General features: G+C 40.4%; 2 protein-coding genes across 2 annotated transcripts in view; both read right to left on the reverse strand.

Moving 5' to 3' along the window:
- Positions 1-11,756, reverse strand: part of LOC146665362 (carboxypeptidase A1-like) — a 16,974-nt gene extending 5,218 nt beyond the window's left edge. Inside the window, exons 1-8 of the mRNA XM_085412975.1 lie at positions 11,619-11,756; positions 10,941-11,022; positions 10,631-10,765; positions 10,417-10,524; positions 7,859-7,960; positions 7,468-7,569; positions 7,230-7,340; positions 4,900-4,990 (exon numbers count right to left, since the gene is read on the reverse strand). Of these exons, the coding sequence (XP_085269101.1) occupies positions 4,900-4,990; positions 7,230-7,340; positions 7,468-7,569; positions 7,859-7,960; positions 10,417-10,524; positions 10,631-10,765; positions 10,941-11,022; positions 11,619-11,695 (808 nt within the window). The 5' untranslated portion in view covers positions 11,696-11,756. The remainder of the gene's footprint in view (positions 1-4,899; positions 4,991-7,229; positions 7,341-7,467; positions 7,570-7,858; positions 7,961-10,416; positions 10,525-10,630; positions 10,766-10,940; positions 11,023-11,618) is intronic.
- A 282-nt stretch (positions 11,757-12,038) lies between these two features.
- On the reverse strand, positions 12,039-19,943 carry LOC146665363 (carboxypeptidase A1-like). The gene is made up of 12 exons (XM_085412976.1): positions 19,769-19,943; positions 18,781-18,979; positions 17,841-17,922; positions 17,507-17,641; positions 17,311-17,412; positions 15,136-15,237; positions 14,861-14,962; positions 14,617-14,727; positions 14,273-14,363; positions 13,826-14,025; positions 13,615-13,699; positions 12,039-13,165 (listed from the first exon to the last, which is right to left on the reverse strand). The coding sequence occupies exons 2-12, from the start codon at positions 18,846-18,848 to the stop codon at positions 12,978-12,980; spliced, it is 1,266 nt and encodes a 421-aa protein (XP_085269102.1). The 5' UTR covers positions 18,849-18,979; positions 19,769-19,943; the 3' UTR covers positions 12,039-12,977.
- Between the last annotated feature and the right edge of the window lie 436 nt (positions 19,944-20,379).

Below are 20,379 nucleotides of genomic sequence, written 5' to 3' on the forward strand. Positions count from 1 at the left end.
CATAACAGCAGGGTGCAAGATGCTAGCAGGCAAGGCATACATGGAACGCCATAACCAAGTGGCCGGCGTAGTGTACAGGAACATCTGTGCCGAGTATAACCTGGAAGTCCCGAGGTCAAAATGGGAGATGCCCCCAAGGGTGGTGGAGAATGACCGAGCTAAGATCCTGTGGGACTTCCAGATACAGACGGACAAAATGGTGGTGGCTAACCAACCGGACATAGTGGTGGTAGACAAGCAGAAGAAGACGGCCGTAGTGATCGATGTAGCGGTTCCGAATGACAGCAATATCAGGAAGAAGGAACACGAGAAGCTGGAGAAATACCAAGGGCTCAGAGAAGAGCTCGAGAGGATGTGGAGGGTGAAGGTAACGGTGGTCCCCGTGGTAATCGGAGCACTAGGTGCGGTGACTCCCAAGCTAGGCGAGTGGCTCCAGCAGATCCCGGGAACAACATCGGAGATCTCTGTCCAGAAGAGCGCAGTCCTGGGAACAGCTAAGATACTGCGCAGGACCCTCAAGCTCCCAGGCCTCTGGTAGAGGACCCGAGCTTGAAGGATAAACCGCCCGCGGGGGCGTGCTGGGTGATATATATATATATATATATATATATATATTGCGATCCTCTGTTCCAAAGACTACACGCCTTTGGAACAGAGGATCGCAAGTTCGATTCCTGCCTGGGGCGTCTGTATCCAGTAAGGGTCCTAAGGCTAGACCCCCTATGCTAAGCAAGCCTACCGCAGACATGAGCGAGACAGATAAATATGAAGGCATGCCGGCTCGGACGTCGCCCGGATCAACAAGGTCCGCGTCAGGTGTTGAGGAACCAGGGCACCCTGACGAAAAGTGGGCTACTGGAACAAGAAGGCATCGGTGGGCAAGAGACGAAAACAGGGCGTTGTTGGAATGCTACTATGCAAGTAACCCCGGCGGAAGGGGCTACATGAATAGGATGAGGGACCTATGGATTCTTCGATACCCAACATCCACAATGACGGCGAAACAACTAGTAGCTCAGTGTTCCAACATTCGAAAAAAGGGACTGCTCTCACAGCTAGAGATTGACGAGGTACAACACAAATGCTACGGCAAGGAGGAGTCAGGACGCCAGGTCAGGGGGGAGATATCATCACCCCCACCCGAGATTGGGTACATAGACCCAAGTGCGATAGGAGAGTTGAGTGCGAGAGGAACTGACCTGAAAAATAGGATCATGGCCAAGCTTGAAACCTGGATCCCCCGTAGCCGGTTACCAAGATTACGTGAAGTTCCCTCAGAAGGTCTGCTAGATGATGTTAATGCAGCACTACGGACAATACCTACAACCACGATTACCGACACTAACAAGCTGATCTACAATACGGCAACAGTGATCAGTGAGATGCTTGGCTACAAGTTGAACAGCGACAAGGGGCAGTACCCTCCATGGAGAAGGAGGCTAGAGGGCAAGATCAAAGTAGCACGGAGGGAGGTTAGCCAACTAACGGAGTTGCAGAAAGGTGCGACAAATAAGGTGCCTAAGAAATACAGCAAGCTGTCCATACCTGAGGCCTTGGAAACTGCCAAGCAAAGACTCACAGCCTTGGCCAGCCGCTTGAGGAGGTACACCAGAGAGATAGAAGGCAGGAGAATAAACCAGCTGTTCTCCACAGAACCAGCAAAGGTGTACTCTCAGTGGCAAGGGAACAATAAGAGAACAGCACCACCAAGGCTGGAGACGGAGCAATACTGGAAGAGCATATGGGAGAAGGATGCAACCCATAACGGCAATGCTCAGTGGCTAGAGGATCTGAGGGCTGACCACAGCGACCTCCCTGAACAGGGTCCAGTAACCATCACAGTGGCAGATATCCAAGAAAGGGTCTCCAGTATGAAGAGTTGGACAGCACCAGGGCCCGACATGGTTCACGCCTACTGGCTGAAGAAGCTGACTGCACTCCACGAGCGTCTGGCAGCACAAATGAACCAGCTGCTAGTTAACGAGAGACACCCGGAATGGCTAACTGAAGGCCGGACGGTCCTGATCCCCAAGGACCCCAAGAAGGGACCGGTCCCCTCCAACTACCGACCAATAACCTGCCTCAGTACTACATGGAAGCTCCTGTCAGGCATCATATCGGCTAAGATGAACAGGCACATGGGTCAATACATGAGCGGGACACAGAAAGGAATTGGCAAGAATACCAGAGGCGCAAAACACCAGCTACTGGTAGACAGAACAATCAGCCGAGACTGCAAGACCAGACTGACCAACCTGTGCACTGCCTGGATTGATTACAAGAAGGCCTATGACTCAATGCCCCACAGCTGGATACTGGAATGCCTAGAATTGTACAAGATCAATGGGACCCTAAGAGCCTTCATCAGGAACTCAATGGGGATGTGGCGTACAACACTAGAGGCCAACTCCAAGCCCATAGCACAAGTCACCATCAAGTGCGGGATCTACCAAGGAGATGCTCTGTCCCCACTGCTGTTCTGCATAGGCCTGAACCCCCTCAGTGAGATCATTAACAAGACTGGCTACGGATACCGACTACAGAACGGAGCAGTTGTCAGCCACCTCCTGTACATGGATGACATCAAGCTGTATGCCAAGAGTGAACGAGACATCGATTCACTGATCCACACTACCAGGCTATACAGCAATGACATTGGAATGTCGTTCGGACTGGAGAAGTGTAGTCGGATGGTAACAAAGAGAGGGAAGGTAGTCAGAACTGAGGGGATTGAACTACCAGAAGGCAACATTGCAGACATAGAGGACAGTTACAAGTACTTGGGGATCCCACAGGCGAATGGGAACCATGAAGAGGCCGCTAGAAAAGCTGCAACCACCAAGTACCTGCAGAGGGTCAGGCAAGTCCTGAGGAGTCAGCTGAATGGTAAGAACAAGATCCGGGCCATCAACACGTACGCCCTGCCCGTGATCAGGTACCCTGCTGGGGTAATAGGCTGGCCAAAGGAGGAGATAGAAGCCACTGACATAAAGACAAGAAAGCTCCTTACCATGCATGGAGGGTTTCACCCCAAATCCAGCACCCTGAGGCTGTACGCTAAGCGGAAGGAAGGGGGCCGGGGACTGGTGAGTGTCAGCACCACAGTCCAGGATGAGACAACGAACATCCAAGAATACATTAGGAAGATGGCCCCAACTGACCGAGTGCTCAGTGAATACCTCAGGCAGCAGAAACCCAAGAAAGAGGAGGGAGACGAGGAACCATCATGGAAGGACAGGCCCCTGCACGGTATGTACCACCGGCAGATAGAGGAGGTGGCTGATATCCAGAAATCCTACCAGTGGCTGGACAAAGCTGGACTGAAAGACAGCACAGAGGCACTAATCATGGCAGCACAAGAACAAGCTCTGAGCACAAGATCCATAGAGGCTGGGGTCTATCACACCAGGCAAGACCCCAGGTGCAGGCTGTGTAAAGATGCCCCAGAGACAATCCAGCACATAACAGCAGGGTGCAAGATGCTAGCAGGCAAGGCATACATGGAACGCCATAACCAAGTGGCCGGCATAGTGTACAGGAACATCTGTGCCGAGTATAACCTGGAAGTCCCGAGGTCAAAATGGGAGATTCCCCCAAGGGTGGTGGAGAATGACCGAGCTAAGATCCTGTGGGACTTCCAGATACAGACGGACAAAATGGTGGTGGCTAACCAACCGGACATAGTGGTGGTAGACAAACAGAAGAAGACGGCCGTAGTGATCGATGTAGCGGTTCCGAATGACAGCAATATCAGGAAGAAGGAACACGAGAAGCTGGAGAAATACCAAGGGCTCAGAGAAGAGCTCGAGAGGATGTGGAGGGTGAAGGTAACAGTGGTCCCCGTGGTAATCGGAGCACTAGGTGCGGTGACTCCCAAGCTAGGCGAGTGGCTCCAGCAGATCCCGGGAACAACATCGGAGATCTCTGTCCAGAAGAGCGCAGTCCTGGGAACAGCTAAGATACTGCGCAGGACCCTCAAGCTCCCAGGCCTCTGGTAGAGGACCCGAGCTTGAAGGATAAACCGCCCGCAGGGGCGTGCTGGGTGTTTTATATATATATATACATATATATATATATATATATATATATATATATATATATATTTAAAAAAATCTGATGAACAATATCTGAAACAGGAAGAAATCAAGCAAAGACCTGACATAGGACATGAGAGATGCACTTGACCTTTCAGTTCATAATTCATTAAAATCTCAGCAGAAATGGTCAAATTGGAAAGGTATATTGAAAACCCATTAAAAAATAGAAGCAGGAACTATTCCTCAAGACCACTTAAAGAAATTACAAGAAACTTTGGCTAAGAAATGTCATACTGTGTTAAACAGTGATGGCAGTCATACCAAATATTAATCTTTAAGTTGTTTTTACCATATATACTGTATGTCCGCATAGTGTGTGTTCAATAAATCACTGCACCTATTTCCCACTTTCCTACAAAAATATGAAGAATGAATTGCACAGTACTGTAGTACATACTGAACTATATGTTGTAATTTGCTGCAAAGACATTGTTGTTAATCAAAATAAAGAAAAAATTATATGCATTGTCCAAACATTTACTAGTACTCTATTATTTACAATACTTCATTATTTGTGTGTATTTGCTGATAATTTGTACAAAAAGACAAGAAAGACAAAACTAAGAAATACTTTTTAAAGTCACTTTCTCTTTGTCTGTGGGGTTTTACTAATGTATTGATTTATTTATTTCCATCTTGAGGCTGGAAAAAAGGTGATGTTACTAAAGTTCAAATTTTTTGAAGAACAATACTGAGGAAGTCAGGAATGCCTCGCTCTAAAATGTATTCACAGTAAAAGTAAAACTGCAATAACCTGTTACATGAAAACATGAATACATGCATATTTAGATAAAAGATATACCTCCAAAACCAGCTTTCCAGTTCCTGTTGGGATCAACACCAACACAAAGGGACCCGGGATTAGGTTTTCTGGTCTTACGCCACATACGGGACTGGAAACATCAAAGCATCCCAATATGTGTGGGTTATTAGTTTAATTGTTAGGTATATTTACGTTAAGCTTTGATTTAACTTTAAATAAACACATCCATTATCCATTCAGTCATCAACTACTATGGTGCAGTGGTTAAGACTGTTGCCTCACACACTCTAAAAAGTAATTCAGAGGCTTAGTAAATATCACTATAAATACAGTATAAGTTAGATGAGCCTGATAAAATCTATGAATATTCTTTTAGTAATTATTTGAGTTTGATAAGTTGAAATAAATGTCTAAAATGTTAACTTATATGTTTGTGTTAAATTAAGGTATTCATTTACATTTATCTCAGACAAAAATTCAGCATGTGGTTCACAGAATACCTTCTTTGCATGTACTTAATATTTTTGTTTAAAATTGAATCAAAAGAAATAGGTATCTATACTCATCAGTATCTTGTACCAAAATCATTAATTATTCAAATCAATATTATTTATTGTCAGCAACTACAACTGAAAAGTGTAAGTAAAACACGATATCGTAGAGTAATTGAGTACCATGAGCCTTTTTCATTGTTTTGTTCATTTTGTTTTTTAAATACTCTGAGCTTTTGTGTTTGCTCTCCTGGTTTGCCATTTATCCTTCAAGTATGTAAGGTTTTGAGCTAAAAGGGAAAAGGCTCTTGTCTTTTTAGTGCTTGTTTATTTCGAGTTATTGCCATGTTTATGAAAATTACATTTTCATTTGGAAAAATGTTTAACATGTGGTCATTTTTCATACATGTATTATGAAAAACACAACTACATATTAGGTTGTTTGGTTTTTTTAGACTTAGACTACCAGTGAAATACAATAACATTCATATTTGAAAGTTAGGGGGTGATCAAGAGTCCTCAAGAGATCGTGGCTCAAAGGTTGGCAGTTCATCTTGTAATAGGAAGGTTGCCGGTTCAAGCCCCGGCACCGACAGTCTCGGGCGCCTACTGGTTGCCTACTGGTGGTGGTCAGAGGGCCTGGTGGCGCCACTGTCCGGCAGCCTCGCCTCTGTCAGTGTGCCCAGGGCAGCTGTAGCTGCAATGTAGCTTGCCATCACCAGTGTGTGAATGTGTGTGTGAATGACTGAATGATTCACACACACATTCAGTGTGAATGACTGAATGATTCACACACACCTTCAGTGTGAATGACTGAATGTAGTGTAAAGTGCTTTGGGGTCCATAGGGACTAAGTAAAGCGCTATACAAATACAGGCCATTTACCATATTTAATATTAAGTACAATTTTAATTACGTTCAGTTTACAATATTAAGTAAATGGAACAAAATTTCGGATTAACTGACCATCTCTATTTCAGTTACTTTGACCAAGCATGTCAGTGTTATTTACTCAATTTTTTCATGTTTGTGTAACAACTACAATTATTCATTTCAACTTAACATGTTTAAGCTTTAGTTATATTCAATTGATCAAGTATATTGAACAGATTTGACTGGTTTCGAAACTACTCAATATTTTTAAGTGCAAAAGTGTTGCCTCAAAAATTTTAAGTAAATGTCAGTTTTAGTTTTTAGAGTGCACCAAGGACATTCCTTGTGTGAACTTTACGGGCAATGCTGTGTGGAATTTGTATGATCTCAATTTTCAACTTTTGCTGGTTTCTGCTCCAGTTTCCACCCAAAGACATGTTCATTTGTTTAACTGCAAATTCTAAATCCTGTATATGTGACAGGTAACACAGTAGCTGAGCCCCTCGTGAATGACTGAGCTTCTCAGCCTATCACTAAGATAAATCTGCCCACGGTGGAAACATAGAGTGGCAGCCTCATTTTTAAGCTCAGCTCCTTCTTCACCACAACAGATTGCACCAGTTCATATGTAAACCTCCCGTTTCACCCCACATCATAAGACCCCAAGATAGTTAAACTGTCCATATAAATTGTGAACAAAAACTGTGACAGAGGACAGCAGTGCTGGTGTCCAATATCGGCCAGGAATTGTTGTTTTTTTTAAATTATTGCTGTATTACTGTCAATACAGACCAAGCTCTCACTGCGATTGTACAAATATATAGGATATTACACCTTCTGATAGTACAGAGTTAGGGTTAGAATCATTGTGATGTCCTGGACTTTACAGGGTTTAAACAGCTAGTTTTTGTTTGTTTGAAGATAATATTGTAAAAATGTAACAAATTCATGTCAGTCCCTGAAAATGAAACTATGATGTGAAAAGTCTAACTATGACAGACTCACATTGGTGTGGGTGAAGGTGTAGCCATCAGGGTTGGTCACAATCTCCAGAAAGATGTCCATCTGATTGAGGACTGCGGTGAGTTTAGGGTCACGTCCAAAATCAGTCACAATCTAACAATAAAAATCAAAAGGACACAATTTTGAGTGTAATCAGTTAGCTATTGGAATTTGAAGAGACAGAGAAGATCAAACAACAACAAAAAAAGTATTGATGCTAATAGCCAGACTGCCAAAACACCTTCTGGGCAAACCATAGTCCGCTGGCCTGGGTGACCCATTCTCTTGAGTGGATTCCAGTATCAATCCAGATGGCAGGGCGGTTGGTTCCACCAGTGCTGAACTAAAACATGGGAAAGGAAAGCATGAGGTCCGTCCATCCATCCATGCACCCAGCTAGCCATTCAATTCAGTTCAATTCCATTTATATTTATATACTGCCAAAAAACATCGACAGCAACCTCAAGGCGCTTTATATTATAAGGTAAATGCCCTACAATAATAATCCATCCATTTCTAAAGGCTAATAAATTTAAAGGTACTTGTTGTAATAACAGGGTGTTTGTTCTTTTTAAAGAGCATGCATTCATTGCCATGATATTCATTCAGTTCTTTTTCAATAGCAGGTTTACCTTGAGCACATTAAGGGGACGGTCCTCATAGCTCTGACCAATCACTATCTTGCTCACCAAGTTGGGGTTCTCAGCCACCAGCATTTCCTGAAAGGAGTAGATCTGAAAGACAAGTGAAGTCTTAATAGATAAGCACCAGGTAATTGTTATACAGTGGTCCCTTGTTTATCGCGGGAGATACGTTCTAAAATGACCCGTGAATGATAGGTGAAACCCGCGAAGTAGCCAACTTTATCATTATTATTATTTCATTTTATTTTTTACATTTATTAGATGTCACTAGACACTTTATACACTTTTCTCAGACAGGCGTGAACATTTTCACACTTTTCTCTCCTGTTTAAACACTCTCAAAGTTCAAACCTTCATAGAAAAATAAGTCCAGTATTATAGAATGAAACCAAAGATCAAACCCTGTTTCCAGGTCCAGAACATGGGAATAGAGCAGCTGCGAGAGAATTCAATATTAATGAGTCAATGGTACGGAAGTAGAGGACGCAAGAAGAATGAGTTGAGTAAAGTTTGACTTATCTGACTGTTTGGTTTCGCTTAATTGGCCTTATAATCCGGTGTGCCTTATGGTCCTTCCTTTAGCATGTTCATAAGTCCAACTTTTTGTGCGATGGTTAGCATCTTCCTCTGTCTTTTGGGTGCTACCGCAGGTGCCTTTGGCCGTGCAAAATGTTTCGTCGACAGTGTTATGTTTGTTGGGGAGAAAACTTACAAACATACAGTACAGCACTTCAGTCACACTGCTAGCGATCGAAGATTTATGCAAATCTGACAAGCTGAACGCATTCTGTACTGTACAGGAGACACGGCACGGAGATTGATTGACAATGGTCTACAGCCGATCAGGACGCAGAACACAATGCACTGTAAAAACAAAACAAAAACAAAAGCATGCAAAATTGCACAAAAAATCTGCGAAACAGCGAGGCCGCGAAAAGTGAACCGCGTTGTAGCGAGGGACCGCTGTACATAGCTCAGCACTCAGAGACTCCACTCTGTGACTTTATGTGGTCTTTCACTTTGTGGCTGAGTTTCTATGGGTCCTAAATGCTTCCTCTTTACAATATTATCACTTATCACAACAGAGAATATCTAGGAGGAAAGACATTTTACAAACTCACAAATGTTTTAAAGGCAGACTGCACAGCTAGGCACTTGATTTAATACACTGGTGACCAGAGATGGGCAGTAACGCATTACTGTAATCTGATTACTTTTTTCAAGTAACAAGTAAAGTAAGGGATTACTATTGCAAAAACGGTAATTAGATTACCGTTACTTTCCTGTAGGAACACTGCGTTACTAAAACCGTGATTTTTTTTTGCAAGAACGTCTCATGACAGTGACGTAAGCGAGTGCGACATTGGTGACAACAGCTGTGTGCAGATCAACAATGGATAATATATCGAGTGCGGGAGAGAGTATGAGCATGCCGTGCGTTTAAAGCGTGAAAGTACTGACCTTACTTTGAGTTTGATTCCATAAAAAGTGACAAAAACATTAGTGTCCGTTGTGCGTGGGAAGAAAACTTCTTTTTACAGCAAAAAAACCCCTAAACTTCCGAGCAAGCACCGAGTGCGCTAAGAGGTAATGGGAAATTCACAGAGAAACTCGCAGATTCTTCCACTGATCGCTGCAGCACACCTGCACCAGGGTAAACCTCCGCCTACCCTACTCCTGCTATACAGGTGAAAATAGAGCAAAAGGACCGCTGAGTCTTTGATGTTATTTATTTTCTGCTGTGTTTTACTTGCATCTATTTGAAAGAGTGAGTGTAAACACAAAACATATTTTATTTTATGTGCTGGAATGTGCAGAAAATAGGTTTAAATGTTAAACTAATTTATTCAAGTCAGAATGTTGCATATAATAACAATTTTTTAAAAGATTAAAACTAATAAAACAACTTTTAAAAGGGGACCTTTCCATTTGATTACATTTTGTATGATGGATTATGTAGAAAAAGTAGAATTGGGCTGAAAGATCTATCACTTTATTACCTATTCAGGTTGTAAATCGTGTTTTTAAAAAGTAACTAAGTAACTAAGTAATTAATTACTTTTGAAAATAAGTAATCAGTAAAGTCACGGGATTACTTTTTGGGGGAAGTAATCAGTAATTAGTTACTGATTACTTTTTTCAAGTAACTTAACCAACACTGCTGGTGACAGTTGGAATGAAAACGCCTGAATTCAACTATTGAGCGAAATGGCCAAACATTTTTGTCCATATAGTGTATATGTTGAGAAAAATATGGTAAACATAAGTGAGTAACAAAGTTATTTGCAAGTCTGAAAAAATCATACAACAATAATAAGCAGTTAACGTCACCTTTTCAAAAATCACTGGGCTCCAATACCTGCTATTCTCAGACATATAAGAATATATTGCATATGTTATTGTATATAACCAAGAAAAAAAAAACAATACTCATCACCTTTAGTGCCAAGACTAAGGTCAAAATTATTTTTAAAAAGTTGCTGTCTCAAAATATTTGTAATTATCCTTTTACTTTTTACTTATGAAAAGGAAAAGTGTTTGCTGACCTCACTGAGGTTGTGGTAGCTAGAAAAGTCAAAGTTATCAGTGTTTCTGGGCTCAGGGACATGGGCTAAAGCAGACTCCATTGCTTTTTGCTCCTCATCCAGCAACACCTGCAGGACAGTAGCATAGTTATATGACCTCTATCAGAGAGGTACTCTCAATCTCAAATCCAGGTGCATGAGTCAGTCCAGGTTGATTCCAGGTGTCATACGCTACCTGCAAGTCTTTAATCATGGTGGAGAACTGTATATCGTAGGCTTTCAGGTAACGTTTGACCATCTTTAATTGATGTACTGGAACTCTGATATCCACAGGAAAGCCCACATCACTCACTTCCCTCCAGATGTCAAGCTAAAAGAACAAACAGTCATTATTCCCCAAACTGAGTTGAATTGCAATCAGTTTATTAGAAAAAAAGGTTCGGCATAAAAAAAATGGCGTGTCATGTGACATAACTGAATCTGTTCTTTCTATTTAAATTTTTTTTAGATTTGTCTTGACAGTGATGTCATGGGTGATAAATAACCTCCTGCTCTATCATGTTGTGCAGGTCCTTGATGAGAGACAGATGGCCATCACTCTTTGGAACGAGTCGAAGGACCTGATGCCTGCAAAAAGAGAACCACACTGTTTTACCGTTTTTTACTCAACTCAAGCATTTGCTAAGAAATTGGTACAGAGAGGGTGAAATAATGGTTTCTCAAGCTTGGTGGGTGCTGCTTCTTCAAAAGTTGAACTGTGAGAAATTGTCGTTTGTCGTTTGTTGTTGTTGTTGTTGTTAGTGTTTTCCAATGTCCTAGGCTCTTTCAAGCTGCCATTTTGTATGAAAGGTGCTCTTTAAATAAAACTATTCTGCTTTGAATGGGAATTCATGACTTCCCAGTGTTCAGCTGATTGCATTAGGTTATCAAAGGGGAAGCATTACACTTTAAATAATTAAATGTACAAATATACATATAATATAGCGACAGTACTCTATTAAAGTTTTCAAACGCAAAAATTGCACAAGTGCACCCAGGAGATATGTTGCTGTTTTAAATGCAGTGACTAGTCAGGGTGGTTTAAATCAAAAATGCTGCTGTCATTATTTTTTAACACATCCTTACTTTACTTCTAATGCTCACAGCTTTTACACATTCCCATGTATACAGCTGACTTTCACCCTACTCCAACAGCAGCGAGAGGTTCGGGCTGGCCCACTTACCCATTAAACGTTTCTTTTCCAAGAACAGCCACAAAGAGCACAGCGAATGCGAGGAGCTTCCTCATCGTGGCCAGCATTGTGCGACCAGTTCAGGGTTTAACACCATCTTTTTAAGTGTGCAGAGTCATGTGATCAAGCCACAGCCTTGTTGAAGTTCATGGTTATACATGTTTATCTTTGGCTGACTCACAAGAACGATTGCATCATGGATTTTGACACAGTGAAGTTCTGACCAGTTTGAAAAAAAGGGAAGATTACTCTTTTGCTTTTTTCATTTTATTTTTTTACAGACAGCTTGTGACGTACTACATGGATTATGTGGAAGTCCATCATTATTGATTAATCTGTGGATAAATTGATCATTAATCAGCATCCTGAAATTGCTCATATGTACATCTAAAAAAAAATATCTGACATATCTTGTCATATCTGACAAGCTTGACCCCAAGATAAGCTTTTTCAGTAGAAAGCTATCTAGCTATACGATTAACTAAATAATTAACAGAAAGATCTGCATTCTTTTTAAAGGCCTCTTCATTGCATTGACATGTGGAACAATTTGCAACTCAATCAATAGATTTTTGTTACATGTTTTATTATTATTGTTGTTGCTTTAATAGAATTTATCAGGGGGATAAATGTATTTAAATGCTTTCTTTCATCTGTCAGAATATATTAACAGACGGCATTCACGGGCCTGCCATAAAAAAAGCAACAGTTTTCGTAGTTCAGAATTTGAAAATATTTTGTCTGGAGCTCAAAATGTAAATAAACTGCTGACCACAAAAGTTCCTGTATATGTCTAATGTTTCATCTTCCTTTTTGCAATGATCACGGTGGCGCTGCAGTTTTGTGTGAGTGGCATAAAGTGCATGAAATACATGGGTTGGATGGTGGTGTGTGGTGGTGTCTCAGCTGCAGAGGGAGAGGTGGAGTGGAAGGTTCGGGGGGCTGTGGAGAGCCTGGCTGGCACAGGTGGGATATGTTTTCTAATTCTGCCTCTCCTATTTATGCAGTAGTGCCCTGGGACCAAGGCGATACAGTATGCTGAGCAGCTGGCAATGATGCTGCAGCTACGCTTTGCAACGTCTGAAAAGTCACATTACATTGAGAAAAATAATAAAAGAAGCACGCAACCCAGCACACAGTGTAGGGACACTCCTGAGGCCTGAATGTGCTACAGTGCAAGCAGGATCACAAAGAAATTCAGCTTTGATTTTGGATTGTGTTTATTTGTCTTGTGGTTTTGAGAAAGTTTGAACAGCCCTCGATCGTGATGGGTTTGAATTACTCTTAGGATGGAAAAAAGGGGGCACATTTCCCAAATGTAGGATTTCCACTTTTATACACGCACACAGATCAGTATGGGTTCTTGGAGGTGTGATCCATGATGGACATCAGAGCCAGCCAAGTCTCCTGAGCGTTGGGGATGATCTGAGATGCAGGAAGGAGGAAGCCATAGCGACCCTCATCCCTCAGCTCAAAGGTGTACGAGTACTTGATGCCCTGTTCGTAGGTCCAGTCAATGGTGTTACCACTGGCTTGGTCTAAAATTAAAATAGGCATTGTTAAAACAATGAAACGGTACTGTAAAAAAAAAGAAAGAAAGAAAAAAATGGAGATCCTGAAAAAGCTTTTAATTTCAAGGCAATAATGTTTAAATAAATATAAAAAAAAACCTTGCACCATTTGTACATTTAATTTTAGCACAGTTTATACTTATGCATGAGTGGTGGTTGGTTGGTTCATAAACACCAAAAAACTGTCTGAAGTACAGACCTGTGTCGTTTTACTTTTATACAAATGGCTACAATTTAAAGCAAGTTTGAGATCCCTGCCACAACTTTTTTTGTATACACTATTTAATACCACTATATTTGCATTTGAAGAAATTAAAGTTATAGGAAAAGAAGAGAAATATTCATATATCTGGTCATTATTAGGCAAAATAATGTAAAAGAAGTCTGTACTGGTAAGTAGTGTTGCTTAAACTTACAGATAGTGTCAATGATGCTGCCGTATGTGTATTTGGTACCATACAGGGAGGTTAGATCACTGATGGCCTTTTGAGCCACCTTGTGCTGTAGAAAGAATATTATCATACTTTTTAATAAGGACTTTTGACAGAGCCCAAAGAAGATATAAGAACTATCATAAAAATAAGAATTCTAAAGAAAGAAATTAAATCAGAAAGATCTTTTTTATACCAGTTCTGCCGCGTCATTGGCAGGAGTGCTTTTGTAGCCATAGGGATACATGAGCATCTGAGAGTAGGAATGGATGGAGATGAAGGCCTTGATGTTGCCATGAGACTTCACGAAGTCCACAATAGACTTGACCTCAGACTCAGAGTGTGCACTGGGTCCACGATAGGTTTCTGAGCAGGGGCTGCTGCTGGCACCAGGTTCTATTTATTAATATAAAGAAAACCAGACAAACAGACACTGTGGTAAAGCATTAGAATGTAAAAATATGAAAGACATAAGCAATACACACACACACACACACACACACACACACACACACACACACACACACACACACACACACACACACACACACACACACACACACACACACACATGATCATTATTACCTCATACAGTGGCTGTTAGTGGCTTTAAATACAAGTGAATGGCAGGGGAAAATATTACCTCCAAAACCAGCATCCCAGTTCCTATTGGGATCAACTCCCACACAAGAAGAACCAGGATTGGGCTTCCTGGTCTTACGCCACATACGATTCTGAAACAGTAATGTTAGTCTTTGCTTGAAGAAAGATATTTTATTCTATATGACTCTCAAAATTTAATTCATTGTGCAAAACCGACTAAATACACCATTACTAATTCATCTGTATCATCTTGTCAGCTTAAGCTAATTGGGATAAGCCCTGAAAAAAATGTTTAAAAGTAAAATGAAGGTTATAAACAGACATTTGGTTGTACAGCAAATTACTCTAAAACAAATCAGACAGTAGACAGTATGAAAGACTCACACTGCTGTGGGTGAAGGCGTATCCATCAGGGTTGGTGGCAATCTCCAGGAAGATGTCCATTTGACTGAGGATTGCAGTGAGGGCGGGATCCGTTCCATAATCAGTCACAATCTAATGACAGGAAAGCAGAGGACACAATATTCAGTGCAACCTGTAAGTTGTGAGAAGTGGCAGAGACACAGACAAAAGCAACAAATGTTAATAATATTATTAAAGAAAATGAAAAAACAAAACAAAAACCCACCTTCTTAGCAAACCATAGCCCGCTGGCCTGAGTGACCCACTCTCTGGAGTGGATTCCAGTGTCGATCCAGATGGCAGGACGGTTGGTTCCACCAGTGCTGAACTACAAGACAGGAAAGGAAAGTAGCAAACTTCATTACAAATAAAAAATGAAGAGCAGCATGAGGGTGAAAACTCTTGCCAGAAGAGTATAGGAGGTTTTGTCTTTTTTTTTATTTTAATGTTCGTTCAGCTCTATTGTGCAGTTGTAGTTTTGCTTGTTTGTTTTTTTTTTACCTTGAGCACATTAAGAGGACGGCCTTCGTAGCTCTGCCCAATCACTATCTTGCTGACAAAGTTGGGATTCTCAGCCACCAGCATGTCCTGGAAGCTGTAGATCTGAATGAAAGACACAATAATGCATAAGCATCAGTTGAGTGCGACATGATTCTGTACCACTGTCTGGCCTCAAATGTCATGGGGATTGCAACATGATGTAGATCAATAGGGAAATGCTAAATGCTAGGATTGCTATTAACATTCAGTTTAAATGTCACTGAAATATTGAGCACCAAATTTCCAGTGTTGGCACATTACACACTGTACATGGCCCCATACTTTTAGAAATAAATGTCCTTTGTTGTGCTTCAAAAATGTAATTGACATTGTTCACATGAACAGATAGAGTACAAGTAAGTTCCTCCCATAGTGATTGGTGCAGTAGTTAGTACTGTCGCTGCACAGCAATAAGGTTCTTGCTTTGAACCCCAACTGGGGTGTTTGCACGGCCTCCCTATAGATATTCTCGATATGCTCTCTATATGTTAGGTAAATTGATGATTCTAAATTGGCCATGAATGAGAGGTACAATGGTTCTTAAAATGTATAAGGCATTGTATTAATGCATGGTTAAATGTGGCTTGTAATCAGTGTTGGGTAAGTTACTTTAAATTAGTAACTTAGTTACATTACTAGTTACTTCTATCAAAAGTAACCCAGTTACTTCAAGTTACTCGTTACTTTCAGAGTAACTAGTTACTAGGGAAAGTAACTTTGGTTTTACTCAGAATTCTCTTGTTTATGTGTTGCTTCCGTAACTGGATACCCAGCAAGATTGCCAGTCTTCTAGCTTGCTTACTTGCCACAACTGCACTGTGCCACCTACCAATAGAAAGAAAAAAATAATGTGCACATTTCCACGAGAGAAATCCCACACCTGATTCTATCCTGGCCTGCTTTTTACATCCAACACAAAAACTGCAGTCGTGGTGCTTTCGATTGTACTCAGAACTCGGAAATTCTGCCTTCTGAATAGGAAGATGTAGGTAACACCAGACTGCAGATGAGCTGCTTACAGGGCTGGACTGGGACAAAAAAATCGTCCCGGGCATTTTGACTAGATTATAGGAAAAATCATAAAGCCTTTGAATGAAAATAAACACTGTTGTGACAGTGATGTACACTGTTCTGATGGTATATATGTATCAATCTATCAATCGTTTGTTGTAAGACTCAGATAATTATTTTTTAAAAGTGAGACATTTTAAATGAGAATAAGAAAGTATTTCCTTGTGCCCCCATTTCCCTGTTAATGCCCTACATGGACCCCTGGCAACACTTTGCTAGACCCGTCCCTGCACAGTTACCAGCTGTCAGCTACTTAGAAAAGGATCCTGGTGTTATTTGTCTCTCAGAAACAGTTCATAACTTCCCTTCAACTCATTCATGTTAACTAAAAGGTAAACCTGTTTCTCCATCACAGCTCTGATGATTCAGTAAGGACATCTCCTGGTTTCATCTTCATGTTTCCCTCTCATCACATATCCAAACCGATATCATGACCAACAGGTTTACAGCTGTGGCTCCAGCCAACATCAGCTGATACTAGAAATTAATATTAAATAAATTCTAACAACAGCTGATCAAGCTTAAAAGTGCTAGTACGAGTAACGCGTTCCCGGTTTTAGCATAATAACTAGTTACCGTGCTCGTTACCACAATAATAACGTAGTTACTGTAACGCGTTACTTAATAACGCGTTAGTCCCAACACTGCTTGTAATCTTAAATACTCTCAGTGGTCTCTAAGACCAGAGAATTGCTATAAAAATACAAGTCCATTTCCTTGCCCTTCCTTGTCTGTCATGCCACTCGCTAGCAAAAACACTGCATAGAATGAAGCATCAGGTTAAGCTGCTTAGCCAAAGATGATAGCTTTTAATCAGACAAAAGGAGATACTGGTAATAGTGTGTGAAGCATCAGAAAGAAAAATGTCACAGCTGAGGGATCCTGACACTCAGTATGCTATATTTGTATGCTATATTTTATTACAAATTTAGCACATTTGAAAAAACTTTCAAAGAGTTTATTTGCTTTTTCTTACTGCTTTGCATGGGTTAGTGAAAGAAAATACACAGTTGGCTACAATCTATTCACTGGATAACAGTAGCCAGAGGAGTTTTGTGTACTTACCTCTTCAAGGGTGTGGTAGTTAGCGAAGTCGAAACTATCAGTGTTTTTGGCCTGAGGTACACGAGCAGCAGCCATCTCCTTCTGCTCCTTATCCAGAATCATCTGCAGTACAATGATAGATTTCATACTATTAGAGTTACTGAGCAAAACTATTAACAGAAAAAACTCCAGGGTGTATTCTGATCTTATAAGCAACCTGGAGGTCTTCAATCATGGCGGAGTAGTCAATGTTCTGTGTCTCAAGGTAATCTTTGACTGACTTCAAGACATGGAAGGGAACTCTGACATCCACGGGATTAGACACAGTAGTCACCCCCCTCCAAAAATCCAGCTGAAAGAACAAAAATATATTAACCAAAGCATACAAAAGAAGTTTCTACTCAATTTAGAAAACTTATAAAGATAAAAATAGAGCTATTAAGGCATTTTTAAAAATTTGTGGTTTTGTTTGTTTTCTTCTTTCTTCTTCTTTTTAAAGTTTATTTTAAACAGTGGTGGCTGGTGATGTCATTTAGTGGCTGATAAATTACCTCGAACTCCATCATTTCCTCCAGATCCTTGATAAGAGACAGCTGGACTTCATCCTTGGGAACAATTCGAAGCACTTTGTGCCTGCAAACAGCAAACAGCTAAGTTTTACAGCCTTCTACTCAGCGTATCTTGCTTGTGCAGAAAAAAGTCATTTATTGTGAAACCAGAGTTATCAGTTTAGGTATCTCAACCAGTTCTCATCGGCAGGCATCAACTGGATGCAGGAACAGTCCAGGTTTTCTAGGCACTGCATATTAGCTATTTCACATACTATGTATATATACTATGTAAAACTGCAAGAAAATTTAGATTTTAGGGTTTTATTCATGCTGTAGCAACAGAGGGGTGTCGGATAAATTACATACATACAGCACTATTTTAAATAACAGGAAGTGAGAAGCCTTAAGCTTCATAAAGTTGGAAGTTATAAAAGACTGCTTGCCAGTGTTTCCTCTATAAACTATTTTTCAGTTTGAGAAAAAAACTGTTTGTCATTCCACACATTGCTGGGACTGATAGCATAAACCTGAATTCTGTTCTCTGATCCACACTTCAATCTGTGTGAGTTTGCAGGCTGAAATATTGGTTTTTGGATCTCTACACATGCATAACCTTGTGTCCTTATCAAAAAATGTATGATGCAGCTTTTCTTTTTTTCCAATCGGGAGTGTCCGAAAGTAAAAAAAGGTTGAAAGTAAAGCGCTTGGTCTTTCACAGGGACAGCAGCTAGCCACAGCTACAGATACATAGATGACACCTGGGTCAATATCAAAACCCAAGAAGTAGAAGCATTGCTAATGACTGATTAATTCAATCATGACTAATTCATAACTCTTCTTAAGGAAACTGATGATAGTGCCTACGTTTGCTCAAAAACACTGATTTACTTTAGTCTTTACTTAGTAGATAGTCTTAGATTTAGTCGACAGGTCCACTTACCCCTCAAATGTCACTTTGCCAAAAACTGCCACAAGCAGCGCAGCGAACACGAACAGCCCCCTCATCATGACCAACAGTGTGAACGTTGGGCCAGAAACAGACGTTTATGGCTGCCTCTGCCACCTGATATATGCCCAAAGGTTGACCTTGCCAGAGTTCAGAGAGCTCTGTCACCGGCTGGTCCTTTTCCCACACCAGCCTAGAGATACCAGAACCAGAAGTTGCATCATACACACATATTTTGAACAAACTGAATTTATGTTTAGTTTACAAAATAAAAGCACTGGTGCTAAATTCAATCTTAGTCTGACTGAAAACACTTTTTTTTAACATGGGTCCTCATATGGGGACATTACATTTAGGCTGTTCTGCACCTCCTCCTTCATTCTGCTCAACGAAGTATTTAATACTTTGTTACACAATTGTCCCCATGATTTTTAAAACAAACAAACAAACAAACAAAAACCTTGGAAAGAAATGCTAACCTTTGGTACTTATCAGGTCCATCTAATCCCAAATCGGTAGGAGAAATTACAAATGCATCACAAACAACAACTTAGGTCACAGGAGGAAAAGATTTTAAAAAATCCAATGCATTTCCTTTGCTTTGCTTCATTATGAATGCGTCCAGTGTAGAAAGAGCTCATTAAAACACCAGGGAGAAATACACAGCTTAATCATTTCATGCCTAAATTTGTCACTCTGTAAACTTTCTTTTTATTATTATTATTATTATTATTATTATTATTATTATTATTATTATTATTATTATAAAAAATACTCATGTAAAAAATGCTCTAACATCTTCAAACCGTTTATGTTGTCACAAATGCTAGCAATACACACACACACACACACACACACACACACACACACACACACACACACACACACACACACACACACACACATATATATATATATATATACAATTGTATAAGTCAAGAACTCAAGAAGTTTATTGTAATTTCGTATGGTGACACCCTACCTGAAATGGAATACTGTTTCTCACCAGCCTCTACAGCTTAAAAAGCAAAAAGCATGATAAGAAAAGCAAATAGCAAATCCTCAAGAATTTTGTTTGATGGCTTAGTCGATGTATTAGTTGCTTAAAGATAAAAAAATAAAAAGTAAAAATAAAACCTGTCACACTTTTCTTTAAGAGATTTTAACAAGATATTTGGGAAATAAGATAACTTGCTTTCTCATGAGAAGCAGTGAAGCTAGCCAGCTTAGCTCCTCCCATAGTTGCTGTAATGTTGTCATGCAATAACTGGGAACTATGTGCACACACTGCATACGGTCAATGTGCTTTTTTAACTTCCTATTCAGTTTCCTGCATGGCCTATTTATGCTCTGGTTTTAGAATAGAATAGAATTCAACTTTATTGTCATTGCACATGCACAGGTACAGGGCAACGAAATGCAGTTTGCATCCATCCAGAAGTGCTTTAGTGATATAGATATATTACAATATATATTAGCAATAATATAGATATGTAAGTATATTACAGGAATGGGTCTATTATGGTATGTTATAATGTACACGGTATGAAGTATGTTGTGAATGTTCTATAACTATAAGTATGTACAGGCTGT

This window comes from Rhamphochromis longiceps, linkage group LG7 (assembly GCF_057381845.1).
Source record: "Rhamphochromis longiceps isolate RC_006_pf linkage group LG7, R_longiceps_female_GT1.1, whole genome shotgun sequence".
Classification (NCBI taxonomy): domain Eukaryota; kingdom Metazoa; phylum Chordata; class Actinopteri; order Cichliformes; family Cichlidae; genus Rhamphochromis; species Rhamphochromis longiceps.